Source organism: Cryptosporidium andersoni (genome assembly GCF_001865355.1).
Source record: "Cryptosporidium andersoni isolate 30847 chromosome Unknown contig_40, whole genome shotgun sequence".
Classification (NCBI taxonomy): domain Eukaryota; phylum Apicomplexa; class Conoidasida; order Eucoccidiorida; family Cryptosporidiidae; genus Cryptosporidium; species Cryptosporidium andersoni.
Window position 1 is genome coordinate 143,621 of NW_027122903.1, and position 16,522 is coordinate 160,142.

At 30.7% G+C, this 16,522-nt stretch overlaps 9 protein-coding genes and 1 further gene across 9 annotated transcripts; 5 read left to right on the plus strand and 5 right to left on the minus strand.

Annotated features, from left to right (window-relative positions):
• Nucleotides 1–383: 383 nt before the first annotated feature.
• cand_013070 (RNA recognition family protein) lies at nucleotides 384–1,358 on the plus strand (the record flags this gene model as incomplete). The annotated part of the gene is made up of 1 exon (XM_067211544.1): nucleotides 384–1,358. One exon carries the CDS (start codon nucleotides 384–386, stop codon nucleotides 1,356–1,358), a length of 975 nt encoding a protein of 324 aa, XP_067066952.1.
• Nucleotides 1,359–1,483: 125 nt separating this feature from the next.
• On the minus strand, nucleotides 1,484–3,415 carry cand_013080 (uncharacterized protein; the record flags this gene model as incomplete). The annotated part of the gene is made up of 6 exons (XM_067211545.1): nucleotides 1,484–2,374; nucleotides 2,432–2,492; nucleotides 2,548–2,692; nucleotides 2,750–2,938; nucleotides 2,992–3,071; nucleotides 3,132–3,415. The coding sequence occupies 6 exons, from the start codon at nucleotides 3,413–3,415 to the stop codon at nucleotides 1,484–1,486; spliced, it is 1,650 nt and encodes a 549-aa protein (XP_067066953.1).
• A 426-nt stretch (nucleotides 3,416–3,841) lies between these two features.
• cand_013090 (MYND finger domain-containing protein) lies at nucleotides 3,842–4,540 on the plus strand (the record flags this gene model as incomplete). The annotated part of the gene is made up of 1 exon (XM_067211546.1): nucleotides 3,842–4,540. The coding sequence occupies one exon, from the start codon at nucleotides 3,842–3,844 to the stop codon at nucleotides 4,538–4,540; it is 699 nt and encodes a 232-aa protein (XP_067066954.1).
• Nucleotides 4,541–4,675: 135 nt separating this feature from the next.
• Nucleotides 4,676–6,523, minus strand: cand_013100 (thioredoxin family protein; the record flags this gene model as incomplete). Its single annotated transcript, XM_067211547.1, has 1 exon — nucleotides 4,676–6,523. The coding sequence occupies one exon, from the start codon at nucleotides 6,521–6,523 to the stop codon at nucleotides 4,676–4,678; it is 1,848 nt and encodes a 615-aa protein (XP_067066955.1).
• Nucleotides 6,524–6,782: 259 nt separating this feature from the next.
• Nucleotides 6,783–7,295, plus strand: cand_013110 (uncharacterized protein; the record flags this gene model as incomplete). The annotated part of the gene is made up of 1 exon (XM_067211548.1): nucleotides 6,783–7,295. The coding sequence occupies one exon, from the start codon at nucleotides 6,783–6,785 to the stop codon at nucleotides 7,293–7,295; it is 513 nt and encodes a 170-aa protein (XP_067066956.1).
• A 194-nt stretch (nucleotides 7,296–7,489) lies between these two features.
• Nucleotides 7,490–8,944, plus strand: cand_013120 (uncharacterized protein; the record flags this gene model as incomplete). The annotated part of the gene is made up of 1 exon (XM_067211549.1): nucleotides 7,490–8,944. The coding sequence occupies one exon, from the start codon at nucleotides 7,490–7,492 to the stop codon at nucleotides 8,942–8,944; it is 1,455 nt and encodes a 484-aa protein (XP_067066957.1).
• A 1,602-nt stretch (nucleotides 8,945–10,546) lies between these two features.
• Nucleotides 10,547–12,781, minus strand: cand_013130 (AP2 domain-containing protein; the record flags this gene model as incomplete). Its single annotated transcript, XM_067211550.1, has 1 exon — nucleotides 10,547–12,781. One exon carries the CDS (start codon nucleotides 12,779–12,781, stop codon nucleotides 10,547–10,549), a length of 2,235 nt encoding a protein of 744 aa, XP_067066958.1.
• Nucleotides 12,782–13,152: 371 nt separating this feature from the next.
• On the minus strand, nucleotides 13,153–14,493 carry cand_013140 (uncharacterized protein; the record flags this gene model as incomplete). Its single annotated transcript, XM_067211551.1, has 1 exon — nucleotides 13,153–14,493. One exon carries the CDS (start codon nucleotides 14,491–14,493, stop codon nucleotides 13,153–13,155), a length of 1,341 nt encoding a protein of 446 aa, XP_067066959.1.
• A 351-nt stretch (nucleotides 14,494–14,844) lies between these two features.
• cand_013150 (uncharacterized protein) lies at nucleotides 14,845–15,963 on the plus strand (the record flags this gene model as incomplete). The annotated part of the gene is made up of 1 exon (XM_067211552.1): nucleotides 14,845–15,963. One exon carries the CDS (start codon nucleotides 14,845–14,847, stop codon nucleotides 15,961–15,963), a length of 1,119 nt encoding a protein of 372 aa, XP_067066960.1.
• A 136-nt stretch (nucleotides 15,964–16,099) lies between these two features.
• cand_013160 (hypothetical protein) lies at nucleotides 16,100–16,478 on the minus strand (the record flags this gene model as incomplete).
• Between the last annotated feature and the right edge of the window lie 44 nt (nucleotides 16,479–16,522).

Below are 16,522 nucleotides of genomic sequence, written 5' to 3' on the forward strand. Positions count from 1 at the left end.
TAAAAAAAAGTATAGGTGATTAAAAAGATAACTATATAACAAAGTATTGAGTATTTATAAGGTACTTTAATACATATAAATAATACTATAGGCATGTTGATTATAGCAATAATGCCAAAGACAGCCCGCTTATATTAATACCGGGTATAATTTTGAAATTAGAATGATCATAGAGAGTTTAAACTCCATCCTTAATAGAGCTATATATAAGAACCTTACTTTAGATACTAGCCTTAGAGCAGAGGTTTACTTTTATTTAAATTGGAGTTAGCAAAGTTAAGGTTTGCATTCTATATATAGACTTGGAGGATATAAACTAATAAGAAGGGTAGTATAATTAAACAGTAATTTTAGGGTATTAAAGATAGTTTGCATATTTAAATATGGATTTTTCATACAACATGGATGCACGAAGAGGTGCTTGGGCAGATGAAGATATAGATGACTTTGAGCCATCTTTTGATCATCCATTAAAAGGGTTTGAATCGAAACCAGACAAGGATGGTATTAAACATGTAATAAGTTATATAAAGGATAGTAAGGGGGCCACTGTGAAGATAACAAAAAAGGTTAGGGAAATTAGAAATATTAGGAAGATTAATATGAACATAGTCCGTAGACGTCAGATTATGGAAGAGAAGCTGGGGAAAAATTATAATTCTGATATGGAGATGCCTAAGTTAGGTGATGAGATTTCAATTGAATTATCTAAAAATGCTGACTTTGATAGTCTGAATGAAAGGGAGAGTGATGCAGACTATTATTTTATGGACTTACCAACATTTAACAGTAACAAGGCAAGTAATTTTAAGAAATTAATGAATTCTGGATTTGCATCAAATGAAGATCCTATAGAGAAGATTACTTATGGTCAAATTGGCTTAGGGCGTGAGGGTAGTTTGATATCATCTACTGGGCCAAATGCCGGAAATAATTCAACTGTAGGAGTCTTAACTTCTAGTAGTAACGTACAAGGTACATCATCAGGTGTTGGATTAAATACTAACGAAAATGAGAAAGCTAGATATCAGCCTCCATTTTTACGTGGAGGATCTTCTTCATCTTATGATAGGAATGTGAGCTTGCAATCATCACACAGAGATGACTGTACTGTTCGCGTCGCAAATCTATCTGAGGATGCAACTGAAGACGATCTTCAGGAGCTTTTTAAGACTGCTGGAAGAGTTGTGAAGGTATTCCTTGCTAAAAATAAGAATAACACAAAAAATACTAAAGGTTTTGCCTTTATAACCTATTCTAAGAGAGAGGAAGCTCAAAATGCTATAAGGAAGCTTAATCGTCATGGTTACGATAACTTATTACTCAATGTAGAGTGGGCTAGAACAAAAGATAAATAATAGTTCAAATGATAAGATAGTTATAAATGAAGTTAGTTGTCTACCTATGTTCTTGTACAAATTGACAATAGCACTATTACCTACAGTTAATACAATATACGGTGGAATATCAATTGATATATTTATTAATTAGCAAGGTGATTATGAATTTCCTTGTTCTCTATTGTAAGATCTCCATGAATGAACCCTTCTTTAAAGTTATGTTTGTATCGTCTAAATAACCCATTATTTGTGCCACACGCAATCTCCATACCGTCACTATCATAGTGTAATATCACAATATCCTCTGATTGATCACAAATATCACAATATACCAGTCCAATTCGATGACCATCTATTAATGAGTGTATATAAATTGCTTTTCTTAATGAATTTGCAGAGCTAAGAGAGTTCAGCTCGGGATAAATAGGCGCACTCAATCCATCATTAAATTCAGGACTCAGTAAGGAGTATATACCTGAGGGACTATTCATGTTTTGAACTTCACTAGACCATTCACCAACATTTAGTTCTGGAGGTTTTATTACTTTTTCATTAATATATTCGAAGTACTTTGAAGCTTGGATAAATTGAGGTGTCCCACAAATCGTTCTCTCTCTATATTCATCATGTTCGTATTCATTCATTCCATCTGTATCTTCCAAAAATAAACCACTACTATATGCCATGATTATTCCTTTTTTGTAACATACATTAACACAGTCAGCTGTCTTTATTCCCGGTAAGCTAATACTAAATTTTTTCTCTATATAGCCTGAATTACTGCAAAGCCATACATCAATTTCATCGCAGGACACTGTCAAGAAGTACGTACTAGTAGTACTATCTACTACTTGATCATAAAATATAAATGCTTTTGGATGGAAATCCCTAGTTTTGGGTACTTTTCTGCATATGTGTGATAATAAGTCCCAAACCCTGATAGACGAGTTTTCTTGCTTTATAAGTAGATATTCACGATGTAGCTCCAAAAATTGAATATCAAGAGATGATCTCAGTTTAATAATAGTCTTTCCCTATAATAATAGAGGATTTTGTTAAATTTCCAAAAACTTAACCTCTCATAACCTTACCAAATGTCTTCCATCCATTATACCACATAGATGTGCTTCAATAGTTGAGTGTGTTGGCTGACTAAAACAAGCAGTCAATATTTTTTATTATTGATAATTTCATTTTTAAGACTAACCGAAAGAATACAACTGTTCCATCTGATATCCTCATTTCCAAAAATTCTTGTTTACTGATTTCATACAATTTCTTATAGTTCCTCATATCCCAAAATATGAAATCGTCATTATATGGATCTGCTACAACGATTCTTTCATTGCCATCTGCAAAAGTAATAGCATTTTGATATCTTTTGTCAATTTTCATTTACTAAGACGTACCATCAAATTCTATAAATCCTGGGCTTCCCACTTTAACTTGCTGAAAATCTTCACAATCAGAATTAATTAAATTCTTTTTCTCCTTAATGTCTCGAATATTAATTATAGCACAGTTTAAAGTAGTTGGATCGTGATGATACGCAATTACCAAAGTATCATTGAGCTTGTTGTAGAATAATGACCTTATTACTAAAAACAGCCAATATATAAATTTAGGAAGCCCAGTACTTATATGTACTTACTTTCAGAAGGGGATCTATTTAATACACAAAGTAAGTTGTTATTGTATCGGCAGTAAGCCGCTCCAAGTCCAGAGTCATTTCTGAAGGGAAATTTCAATAAGCAAGTATAAAGTACGAAATTTCATTCAGTCCAAACTTACAAGATGAAGAATATATCTCTACTGAATACTATTTCAGTAATTTTAGAAGGCTTACTAAATTTGCAGTGACCACGTATCTCTTGGGGAACATCATTAATCATATTTATGATACTACTTAGCATTAGTCTCTTAAATTCCAATTTCTGGGATATTGAAGGTGGTATATGATAACTTGGATATCTTGATTCACCATGGTACTTAAGTTGCAGTAATCTCCTTGCTACTTGTATAGAGACCTCACTACTTTTTTCATATTGAATTCTCTCTCTCTTCTTTCTATTCATCTTTAGGTTTATCTTTAATTGTTAAAAACGACGTGTCTCATGCATCTGATTATGTGGATATTTGCATGCATGTATCAATATCAATACCGGTTCTAGGTCTATTTTTCAATACACAGACATTATAGTTACAATTGTTGCTAATTTAGGTTAGTTATTCCGCAAGTATAACTTATATTGAAAGAGTAAAGTGGTACTTCAAATGCTTAAATAATTACTATTTTTATGCAGTAAATATTAATCTAAATATTGTAAATGTTCATAGATTTCTTTACACGAATTTTTGAATATATAAAAAGTAGGAAATTAGGAAATTGTTTATTGTCAATGATGTGAATATTAAAGATAGTTACACCTATGTTTGATTAACCGCTTTCAGTTTCCCGGATTTAAGTTATCAATCAGTATTTGCAGATTTTAATATTAAATATGGATTGCCTTGATAATATCTATCATGAAAGTTTTAAATATATATATATACCATATCATGAAAGTGATAAAGTTGAACTAATGGAGTTTTCTGGAAAAGAGGGGCATTTCCGAAAGCGTCTGCAGCAGCATTTTCGTAGTAAACTTAGAAATGAAGAAATAGTGCGTCTACAGAAAAGTATACAATTGGAAACTTCTATATCTGATTCTTTACTTGGAGAAGCTATAAACAGTAGTCAAACGTATGAAATTATTAGTTTAGTACTCCCAAAAAAGGAAAACAACTATCGTGCTGTTAATGCATATATTGACTCTGTTGGAAGAATTAAAGATATGCCTATTAACCCTCGTGCATCTAGAATATGTTCTAGTAATATTCGTGGAGATTGCTTTATTTCGGCTTCATTTGATAATGAGGATATATTTAAGAGGGTAAACTTTACTATTGAGGATTATGAAATAATGTACAACAATCCACCACCCAAAGAAAATAGATGGGATGTTTCGAAAATTGGTGATATAATAAATAATCCTGTAAATGCCTTCTCAAACAAAGAGAAAACTGATTTAACAAGGTGTGAGAATTGTAGAATAACTTCCTTGCCACTTATGAGGTGTGGAAGATGCAAAAAGGTCTTATATTGTTCAGTGACTTGTCAGAAAGAAGATTGGAAATATCATAGAAGAATTTGTAAATAGCAGATAAATATAAACAAAGTTTAGGTTTAGCTTTAATGATCTTCCCATTTTCTGAGTGTAAATAATTTTAAGTATACTCGAAAAGATGGTAGTAGTAATGGTAAGTATAACTTTTTTTTTTTTAAATGTAAGGATTTAGAGCTCATCTCTTGCAGTGTGGATCCATATGAAATCTAGAAGAGCACTTACTTCCCTTTCACCATCATATATTAAAGGTTTATGTTTACGTTTTTTTGTATATAGCCTAATTGAAGGAAAACCTACAATTGGTTCACCAATAAGGTGGTCAGGTACATCATTTGCAGACATATCAATCTTGGAAATCCGGATATGGTGCTTTGATGATACAATATTAGCTACTTCAGTATATATAGGGCCAAAGGCTTTACAATGACCACACCAGGGTGTATAAAATAAAACAAGTACATCCTTGTTTGAGTCGTGAACAATTGACTCAAAAGTTTTTCCAACAACAATGTATACTGGATTACTTTGTTCTACTGGAACTTTTTGAGATAATGATGAGTGATATATATTACCAATTTGTATATCTTTAATAAAATTGGTCAATATTGAGGAGGATAAGTGAATTACTGTATTATCATATATAACTAATTCAGTATTATCCTCATCTTCCACTGAAGATGAATGGTCTATTTTATAATTTACATGTACTGGAGTCGTTTTAATATTTAATTGGTATATTTTTGGTGGTGAAATATTCAGATCTTCGATATATTTTATAATTGGTAATTCGTTGTCTGAAATATGGAAGTAGTCCATTACTCGTCTTTCAATAGGTCTTTCATTTCCAGATATAACAAACAGTATTGATTTACCGACTCTCTTAGCAGTATCTAGAAATATAGCTCGAACTTTAGAAGGTATTGAGGAAGGTTTATATTGCAATGGTTTATCATCTAAACTCCCTGTATGACCTCTAAAGAAACCAATTAAAACAGCCCTCTTACCAGAAAAAATTTCTCCTACTGTCCTACTTGTAAGTAAAAGAGTATAAGGTAATTTCTCATCGTCAATAAAATCAATGAGTTCCTTTTCATTAATTATTGGTCCATTCAAAATACTCTGTCTATTTTCAAATGGTTTGAAAAGGATAAATACTGAAGAATCTGCTTTTGATTCAATGTTGAACTTTTTAAGAATATCTTCACGACTTACAGTCAACAAAGTCACATTTAAATTACTCTTATTTCTATTTTCAATGACTTCATTTTCTGAAGTTGTAATTTGAGCAAATATAACATCGTCTGTTATTTTTGCGACATTTCGAAAAGTAATAAATTCCTTTTCATTTTTAACCCTTGGAGGTATATATATACATGCAAGTGGATGCAGTGACAAGAGTTGTGTAATATCGTTGATTGAATTTAATTTAACTATGAAATGCGACTTTAAATATGTGATTTTTTTGTGCATCCATGTGAATATCTTCTCACTATTAATTGGTCCATTATAATCATATATTCTATAGGTATCATTTTTTTTGAGAGATATTAGCTTAATATCTGGATAATCGGAAACATTCATTTTTTCGGATAAACCTGTATATTTTGATATGTCAACAAGTCCAACAATTGGTTCTATATGTATATTAATTTCAGATATTTTATACTCTGAGAGCTTGTAAATGACTTCTTGAAGTTGACTTATAGCTTTTTTACTCATTCCGCACCACGGAACAATAAATCCAGTTAACACAAACTCATGATCTTTTACAAGTTTATTTAGGTGTTCTTCTCCAGCTATATTATAAATTATACCTCTTTTATTTGAAGTACTCAATATATAGTTAGTATTATCAGCAGACAAGTTCTTAGCATTCAATTTTATACCAGGATTTAAATCTTTTGTTGAGGCTTTAATTGGATAGTTTGTAATATTGGAATCTTCAGAATTTGCAACTATACATAAGATTAACAATATTATAGATAATAAATTCAAGATAAGGACCTTAATATGCATAAGTCCAGCTCAATATTTACAATTCACTTTATAAAATCTATATAGCGAAGTATATTACTGGCTTTTTAATAGGAAATGATGAAATGTATAATGAAACAATGCGTCACTTTTTTTTTCAAATGAGGGCGCCACTTAAAAAGTATTTCTATAATTCATTCTGACAGGGATATTTAGGGTAATTTTTGACAATTAAATATTTATGCTAATAAACTGATAGTTAAAACATATATTGCTTATATATACCATTAAAATAAATTTTATGACTTATAAAGCTGTAGCTATTTATAGAAATAATGAAGGAAGGCGGATTGACGAGGAAATATGGCTGAATGAGCGTATTAAAAAAAAGAAGCAAAAGTTAAAGGAAATTAAGGTAACTACACAAAAAGATTTGCCATGGTCTACCGGAATTATTCAACAAAAAAGACTAGAGAAAGTATTGGATAGCAAAGAAGTTCCTCACGAACAATTTATGAGATTTGATGGTAATAAATCAATTGACGAGGAACTTCGCAATAAAGTTCATTGGGATGATCCTTTATTCTTAATCAATAGCAAATCAGTGAATTTAAATTCGGATAAGAAAGTAATTTTACCAAGTAATACAATAAAAAGGTTGAAATGTCGATTTCTATCTCCACAGAATAGGTTTGGAATAGAGGCTGGATATAGATGGGATGGTGTGGTTAGAGGAAATGGTTATGAGGAAAAATTACTACTTAAATTAAATAATAAGGAGAATAGATTTAGTGTGCTTGGTGACTTTGAGTGAATTATTCTAAATTTTATACTATTACTAAGGTATTTGATACTATTTTAATTAAATTTCGAGGATATACAAATATCGTGAATATGTCGATATAAATAAATACATAAAGTGCAAGTAGTACAACCATCTATTTTAATATGACTGAACTTAATATTTGTATATTGTAAAAGATTTTTTTTTTGTAAATATCGAGAGGTATGAGGTTAAAATTTCCAAAGTTTACGTTATCAAAGAAATTGGGATCTTCAAACAAAGTTGAAGAGATCAATAATGGTATTGTTAAGTTTGATATATGTGAACAAAAAGAAAATATAATACAAGATGAATACACGAGTAAACTTCTGTTTCTACCAGAATATAGAGTTGCAAGCAATATGTTTAAATATACGATGGAAAATAACATAATTATACAAAGTAATTGTACCAAAAATAAAGGTGATAGTAACAAAAAAGAGAAGAAGTCGAGATATTCAAATATTCCTAAGAAGGTAGTAAATTCACTATCTGGAAATTCTGAAGTGGATGATAGATTAAGTAGCTCAAGATGTAAGAGTACTAAGATAGAGATACCGATAAAGTTGAAGATGGTTGGCAGTAGTTTAGCCCTAACTCCACGTAGATTACTATCATCATTAAGCCCAAAATTTTCGAGACAATCAACATTAATAACTACACCAAGGATACTATCGACTAATCAGGAAATTAAAGATGCATTTCCACAGGTTAAGCTAATAATGGATAGTAAGTGTAAAGAATTTATAGATATATTATATAAAACTGATTTGTGGGAAGATAATGGATATAAAAATGGTATTAGATTGCAAAGGAAAGTTAGTGATAAGAACTATATGGATTATTCTGTAATTCGTGGTATAATAGAAATAGATCTTGATAAAGAGAATGAATTAAGTAATAAGAGAGGTTTACCTTCACTATATAATTTATGTGATATAATAACCCCAAGTGATTTTATCAACTACATTTGGAGTGTTGATCCATTAAGCTATGATAATACAATTGAAAAAAGTTATCGTATACACACATGGGAAGATGATTATCCAGGATATTGTGTTTATTATCATGCATATAAGGGGTCAATGGGGGTTCAATCCCGTGACTTTGTATTACTTGGTCATAAGAGTATAGTTGATACCGGATGTACAAATAAATTGTCTGATAGTAGTGAAAATACCCCTACAACAGCTTCAACATTTTATTCTCCAAAGTCAATAATAACACCATTTTTATCACTAAAAGTATCTGTTTTACAATCATCTGTACATACACCAACATCTTGTAAATCACTGAGGTCATTGTCAATATTTAGAGAGAAAAGCCATATATATTCTCCAGCAATATTTATTGCAACTGATTTGAATGATATATTAAAGCAAGATACTAATGTTACAACACATAGGGTCCGTGCAAAGTGTATAATGAATGGAATTTTAGCTGAAATGACTAGAAATAAAAATAATAAGTCAATAATGACAATTAATGTGATTTGGATCGGTGACCTAAAAGGGAAGTTACCTGAATTTCTGAAAAAAGCATTATTATCAATGTCAATAAGTATATTAAAAGTACTTAAAGATCAATATCTTCAAATGAAGAGGAAACAACTAAAATCTATTTTAGGGGATATTAGATAAAGAGAAGTCAAATAGACTATAGATAACACAGCTAAATAAATAGAACTCCAAATAGATAACCGCAACTAAATAAAGAGAAATCAATTGTATTTTCTTCAAAAAATTGTTTAAGTTTCATATGAAGTTGTTGGAATCTTTTATGTAGATTTATTCGATCTGTATTTTTATCAATAAATTCTTTTAATGGTTTCATAAGGCTTTCATCAATAATTTCACTTCCACACACCTTATTCTAAAAAAAAAAGATTTAAGAAAACTAGGGAATTTAAATATCTATGTTTTGTTGGTGTAAATTGGTTGTTTTTTAATGCAATGATTCAATAGAAATACTCAGTTCTAAACTTGTTTGAATTTGTTAAGTCAATAAATTGAGAATTTCGTCAACTTACCAACATGAAATAAATACATCCAATTATCCCAATAGATATTATTGAGGTTTTAATAGCCTTTTTACTGATATAGGAAGATCCAATTCCACATAATATTGGTAAGAAATATCTCATAGTTATGGTTGTAGTCTTCCCAAACTTTTCTATACATATTTCTTCTAATTGCCAGAAATTCCCAGCAGAAATTAGGCCATGTAGTATTCTCTTTATTTTTTCTATTAATTTACTATTCTCTTTATTTCTTCTATTAATCATTTCTTAAAGAGTTCAAATAACATGAATAAGTATAATTGAAAGTAAGATTATTGATAATTTCATGTTAATGTGTGTCGGACTATACCGCCTAGGCTACTCTTAATAAATTCCCTTGGAGCCTTTCTAAATTTCGAACATGTCAGTGGATAGTGTCATTGGAATTGCGCTTGACTATTTAACAAATATTGGAAATGAAAAGAGAAAGCAAAGTGAGCTTAGGAAATATAAGTGGTAAGACTTCTTTCATTTCTCTCCTTGAAGTGATAAAATTTCTAAAATAAGCTTAAGGAGAATTAGAAAGATTAAACATATAGGCAAGTGAATGGATTCACTTTGGAATTACTCTATTATACAGATTCTTCTAACAAGGGTTCATTTATTGATGTGATTGTCCAAATGCACCAAAAAGTTGGGGATATATTTGAAAATCACTTTAATGTCATTCGGTAAGTTGCTACCGTTGGCTTAACTTAATATTAAATTAGTAAATATTTGGACTATAAATATCCAATAAAGCCAATTTAAAGTAATCTATAAGGATTAATTTGTTACTGTATTGCAATTTCCAGAGATTTAAATATGAGGATAAATCAAGAGATTGATGACATTGGTGTAAGTTTCATGATACTTAACGATAGGTTAGATCAAATAGATAATGGTTAATCACTTAATATTATTTATTTTGTTTTATTGAATATATTCTGCAGAGACTTATTGAGGAGGAGGAAGCCAAGAATAAGGAATTATTAGGCCGACAAAAAGTCCTTGAGAATATATTGAGTGATTTCATGAGTTCTCTGCAGTCTAGCATCACGAGTAATAAAACCCAGAGGACTTCTTAATTTAATCAAACTTCTGATAAATGTGATGATTTATTATCTTATTTATTAGTTAAATAAATAAAAATATACATTTGATTACTTCTCTTTTTCAGTTAACTAGATATTGCTTGTTTAAATCAATCACTTGTTTCTACCTGACTGCAAGTATTTGTATTTGTTCTGAGTACAGCCTCTCCACTGGCTACTGCTCGCAATCTACATTGTATAGCCAGACGTTTTGCTTCTTCAAAACCATACTTCTTAACATAGAAGTGTCGAGAGTGTCTTTTTCTATGTTGGTCATACCACTCAGCTACCCATTCTTGATCCCGTGTTTTCCAATATACTCCTGGAATTCCAGACTTGTAATTTGCAGAAAGAGTAGTTGCTGCTATATGATTGCTTCCTCCAGGTGTAATTCCACCTGAAGAATCTAACATAGGGGAATTACTCAATGTCGTTGACTGTGTAATACTTGATGATGATTGTGGGGAAGAAGGAGTAGGAGCTATATTTGGGGACCAGGAATTATTATTTTGAAGCCCCATATGACCATTTTGCACTAGTGGTGGTAACAAATTTGAGTGTTTTGCAGAATCACCTTCAATAGTAGTTGTATTTACATTTGAAGCTATACTTGCATTGCTTATATTCCAAGGTATAGAGTGTGGAATTGGATTAGGTGATCTTGCATTATTGCTTGTATCACTTGACGTGGTGGCTAGTGGTTGTAGTGATTGGTCAAATAGATAAGGACTTATACTAGAGGCTAATGGGTGTAGAAATTGAGCAAGATATGGACCGGTTGGTGATATTGCAGTTGCAATTGTTATTGGGTCAATAATGGGGAGTTGTGCTTTGTAATTATTTAGAGTTGAATTTCCATGTAATCCTGTACTTGAAGAATTTGTTAAGTCTGAAAAAGAGTGAGGATGATGCAATAGTGTAGAATTCGGTGAAGTCATTGTTAATAGTAGATTATGAGAAAGTAAGGAGTTACCAAGATAAGACATCATTTGTGAAAGTTGCGGAATTGTTTGGTTGGATACTGTTGGTGTTACTTTTTGATTACCAATAATCATTTGGTTGAGTGAATAAGGTAGTTTTTGATTTGAATTTTCAATTATTTCCTTGATTTGTTCACTATATTGTGTACACATTTCGCGTCTCCATTGAACAGCCTTAAATCTAGCTATATCGATATCATTTTGTATCTCAGATTGAAATGCCTGAGTTGAAGTTTCCTTTGTGATAGGATTTAACCAAACTGCTATCCATATTTGAGTTATAGGATGCCAAAATATCCCTTCATGTTCTTCGTCTTCCTTCAAATTCTTCATTTCTTCAAAGAATACTGTGCCAGTCCCATTTACAGTATTGTTAGAGCTACTCAAATTTGTTTTTAGATCCTTATTAATCCCATTTAAATAAATCTCATTATTAGATGTCATACTTTGAGTATAGGAATTACTATTATTTCCCAAATTAAAGTTATTTATAAGGTGTGAAGAAAAACTACCTACGAGATTAGCTGCATTTGAGTACATAAGCAAATTCAAGGCCAATGTACTTTTTAGTTGATCACTCACATTATCATTCGCTAGCTGTTCTAAAGTTAAATGTTTGGCTGAATTCTTCGCTATCACAGGTGTATACATGTTATTTTTATTTAAATTGCTGTTAATGCAATTACTGCTGTCACTATCATATAATTTTCTAGCTGTCGCCTTTCCATTTTCAATAGCATCCAATCTAGATCTAATAGCCATCTGTTTAGCTTCTTCAAATCCATACACTCTAGCAGAAAATCCATGTGTTATTCTTCTACCAGTTGTAGAGTCGCTCCATTGGGCAATCCATCTTTGGCTACTTTCCTGCCAATACACTCCTGGAACTCCACTTTGATGTTCCGATTTCCTTGGTCTATTTGATAATGGTGGTGAATCACTTGTAATTGCTTTTGAATTGTATAGTTTTGGAGAAGTATATTGAGTTTCTGGTGATGGGCTATATGTACAATATGATTGAGGTGAAGCCGTAATCAATTTCTTTTCAATATCTTCATATTTATTATCCATTTCCGGTATAAATCTACTAGATACAGTTGATTGTGTCCTCTGTGAAGTGTCATCTTTACTAACAGCCTCGTTTGTTACTTTGTCTTCGTTACATAACTTATCCAATCTACCTTCATCTTCATATACAGAATCTTTGCCTTCTGTATTGGTGCTTATTTCACTATTTATTGAGCACTTATCCCCTTGAGTAGATTTAACATTTAAATTTTTTTCTTTTGATTCAATTTCGCTATATTCCTGTCTATTATCAAAAGATGAACATAAATGATCACTTATTGATTCAGAAGCTTCCATCCTGTTCAAAAGTCCTATTATGTCTAGATTTTTTTTTTTATTTTATATTAGCATATATTTATGCGATATCTTGGTATCCAACGGTCTCTGATGTAATATGAAGTCAGCAACTGACGCACATCACATGTATGATTAGAGTGAATCTCTCGTTATATAACCAATTCTCCATTCTTGTCTCGAAATGGATCCTATATGATAACCCTTTAAAGTTAAATTACATGCATGTAATAGTTATACAATTATCCCGATACAACTGCATGCATGCAAATAAACGATTAATTTCCATGATTATAAATATCCTTTTAGAAATCACTAAGATATTCGTATTTTTGTACTTATTAAAGTATAATCATTAATATCTCAATTTTTAGTTATAATTCGTCCTTTATTTGGGTAAGTATAGAGTTTACATATTCATTATCGCTTACTTGTGTACTATAAGAGTGTAAACGTTCTATACCATGTTTTAAATTTGTTTTATAGCCAATATTAATGCAGTATTCGACAAACATTGTAAAAGCTAAAAGAAACACTGTAATTAGTAATATATATTTGATGAACTTGAAAAGTTTTCTATGAGAACTATTATTACTTGCTGTATTTGTAGCCAGTATACCTATAGTGTAATCGGCACCTGAAGATATAATATAGTCAGTAGAATTAAAAAACTGAAGTCCAGTAACTGGTAAATCATGTAGGTGAAATGACTGGACCCATTTAAAATCATTATTATAATTCCGAATCAAATATATACTCCCACTATTTGTGCCAACAGCAAAGTATTGATGATCGGTACTAATTGTCATAATTGAAGATGGTTTGTCATTAACAAAAATAGAACTCAATTGCATCAAAGACACATCCAATTTATTAGAGTTATTTTTGTCTATAAAAGGTATTTTCATATTCCATAAAGTTAAAAATGATGATCCTCTTAACTCGTGTACTAATAATGAAACTTTATATTGTTTGAATTCGTCAAGTTGGGTAGATTTACCAATATCTTTAATAAATCTGCATTGTCTAACTATATAGATACTATTTTTCATAGGAACAGTGAATTGTTTAATTATTTGCCTGGTGCTACAGTCGTGTACAAGGACATTTCCATTTCTACTAGCAGATATTATATAACTGTTATCAAGCGTTATATCAATATCTAAAATTTCTTGATCATGACCAAAATATTCCTCAACAGACTCTGGTTTAATTTTAGATTTATCACCAGTTAATTTCAATGTCCAAACTCTTACAATACCATCCGTTCCTGCTGTCAGTAACAATTTGCCATCTGTTGAGAATCTGGAAATATTTTGTTTTCCTTTTGTTTTAGAGTCCCACACACTTTGAAATTGCAAATGAATTTCTATTCGAGTATCATCTTTTTCTTTAGATAGTGAAAATATTATACATGTATTTTTGATCCCACCAGCAACAATTTGAAAAGTGCTATTATAACTCATTCCGTCTACCACACCATTTTGTTTTATTGTACCATACAAATAACGTAGTGAGAGGGAACTACATACAGAAGATTTATTATTTGAGCTTAATGTTAGTTTAACTTTTTTGTCATTTTTATCTACAATATCAAAAACTTCCAATTGATCTTCAATTCCATATTCTTTACCACCTCCACCTCCACTCACAATAATTTCTTTGTCTGTACAGCATAATCCGAAAACTGGATAGTCTGCATAATAGGTTGCCATTTAATTTTCAGTATACTTATTGCTAATAAGTGTTTACGGTTATTAAGCTTTAATAAAAGTGTGTAGTTGATATGAAAAGTTAGTGATATATCTCGTATATTCTTAGAATTGGAGTTGACTACTCTTAGTTTCTAGATTACTTCCAAAAAATATCTTTGCTTTTTGTGGTACTTTCCACTTGACTTTTGTTGCAGATCCCTTATTTGAGTGTTTTATCATCACGCTGTTTTTTTCGTAGCGCCATGAACTAAACTGAAATAATGGAGTAGCGAACAATTTATATGAAGGTATTCTGTAAAGCAATAACTATTTAGCCTTTTCTACAGCAGTAATTTTACTTCAAATTGGTCAATGTTAGAAGCTGGTATCTTATTTTTAGGTACTGGAGCTTCAAGTTGTGTACCAATCCTTCATCATGTGCTAGAATCAGAAAGATATGATTGCTTTTGCTCACAAATTTCCAAGGAACATGATTCTAAGATCGATAAAAGTAAAAATATTAGGAATAATGTCTCTATAATGATTAGAATCCCCAAAAAAGATGCAAATAGAAAAAAGTTGTCTGAAAGTGAAATACCATATGACTGCGTGGATAACTGTACAGAGAATCATGAAGTTTACCACAATATTTTATTTGACATGGGAAGGACCTTTAGAAATTCTGCGTTAAGCACTTTCCCCAAATTCAAAATTTCAGCTATTAATTCTATCATTCTAACACATTTTCATGATGATGCCGTTGGCGGTTTGAATTATGCATCTTACTTTGCGAAGAATACTCATGGCAGTAATATTCCACTACCGATTTATATGAATTCGGATACTATAAAATTTGTTTACAAGAGATTTCATAATTCAATAATAGAGGAATTAAATAGGGATTGTAAAATTCTGCAACTTGGGTACTCTAGTTATGAATTAAATGTCTTAGATATTTTGCTAGGAAGAGTGACAAATTGTAATTCACATGAAGCTATTCAATATTATCTGAGCCTGAAAGATAGTATAAATGAACCTGAATGTAGATTCAATATTGTGGAGTTTTTTATAGAGGATATTAAGATAACTTCATTTCCAATGTACCACGGTAACTGCATTTGCATGGGATTTTGCATCCACTATCCATATACCAATGTTATATTTATATCTGATTACACCTTCCCAATTCCAAAGGTATCTTTAGATTTTCTCAAATCTATGGAATATAACGTGTCAATTCTAATTTTGGATTCTATTGCTTTTAAGAAGTCAAGTAACTCTCACGCTACTATAAGCGAATCTTTGGAACTGGCTCAAATTATTAATCCTCACTTTCTTTATTTTGTTGGAATGTCTTGTGATTTAGAATATAATACTGGAAACAAGAAATTACAGGAAATTTTAATTCAATTAAAAAGATCTGGAAAGTGTTGCAGTATTAAATCTGCTCAATTAGCTTATGATGGGCTTTTCTTGCCAATTAATACTTGAACAATTCAATAAGGACACTATCAAAGATAAATTCAAATAAGAAGAAAATTAGAGAAATTTCATCCTCACAATTAATTACTTTTTAATATCCTATGGGACTTATTTTTCTTTATCTACTTCATTCAGAATTTTTTTTTTAATATGGAAGTACTTGCAATAGTTTTTTGTTTTCTTCTCTCGCTACTTCTTTAAGTGCCTTTATTATCATCAGAAACTCAGTAGCTATTATTTAAATGAAAAAATCAAGTTTACACAATTTGAAATATTTGTTTTACACTTTTATCTCTTACCTAGCTTTTGAATTTCTGGATTTTCACTTGAAGTGGGTTCGACATACTCTATATCATTACCTTTATTAGATTCTGTTTGTGCTGTATTACTATGAGCTTCTGAATTTTTAGCAAATTTATCTGGTAACTAAGTATATTTAGTCAATATTTGTCACTTAAATCTTTTTTCATACCTTGTTACAAAACTTACGCTTGTAAAATCTCTATTAAGTCTCTTGTAGGCGCCTGAAACGGAGTATAATGGATCGAAAGCTGCTAAGAATACAGAG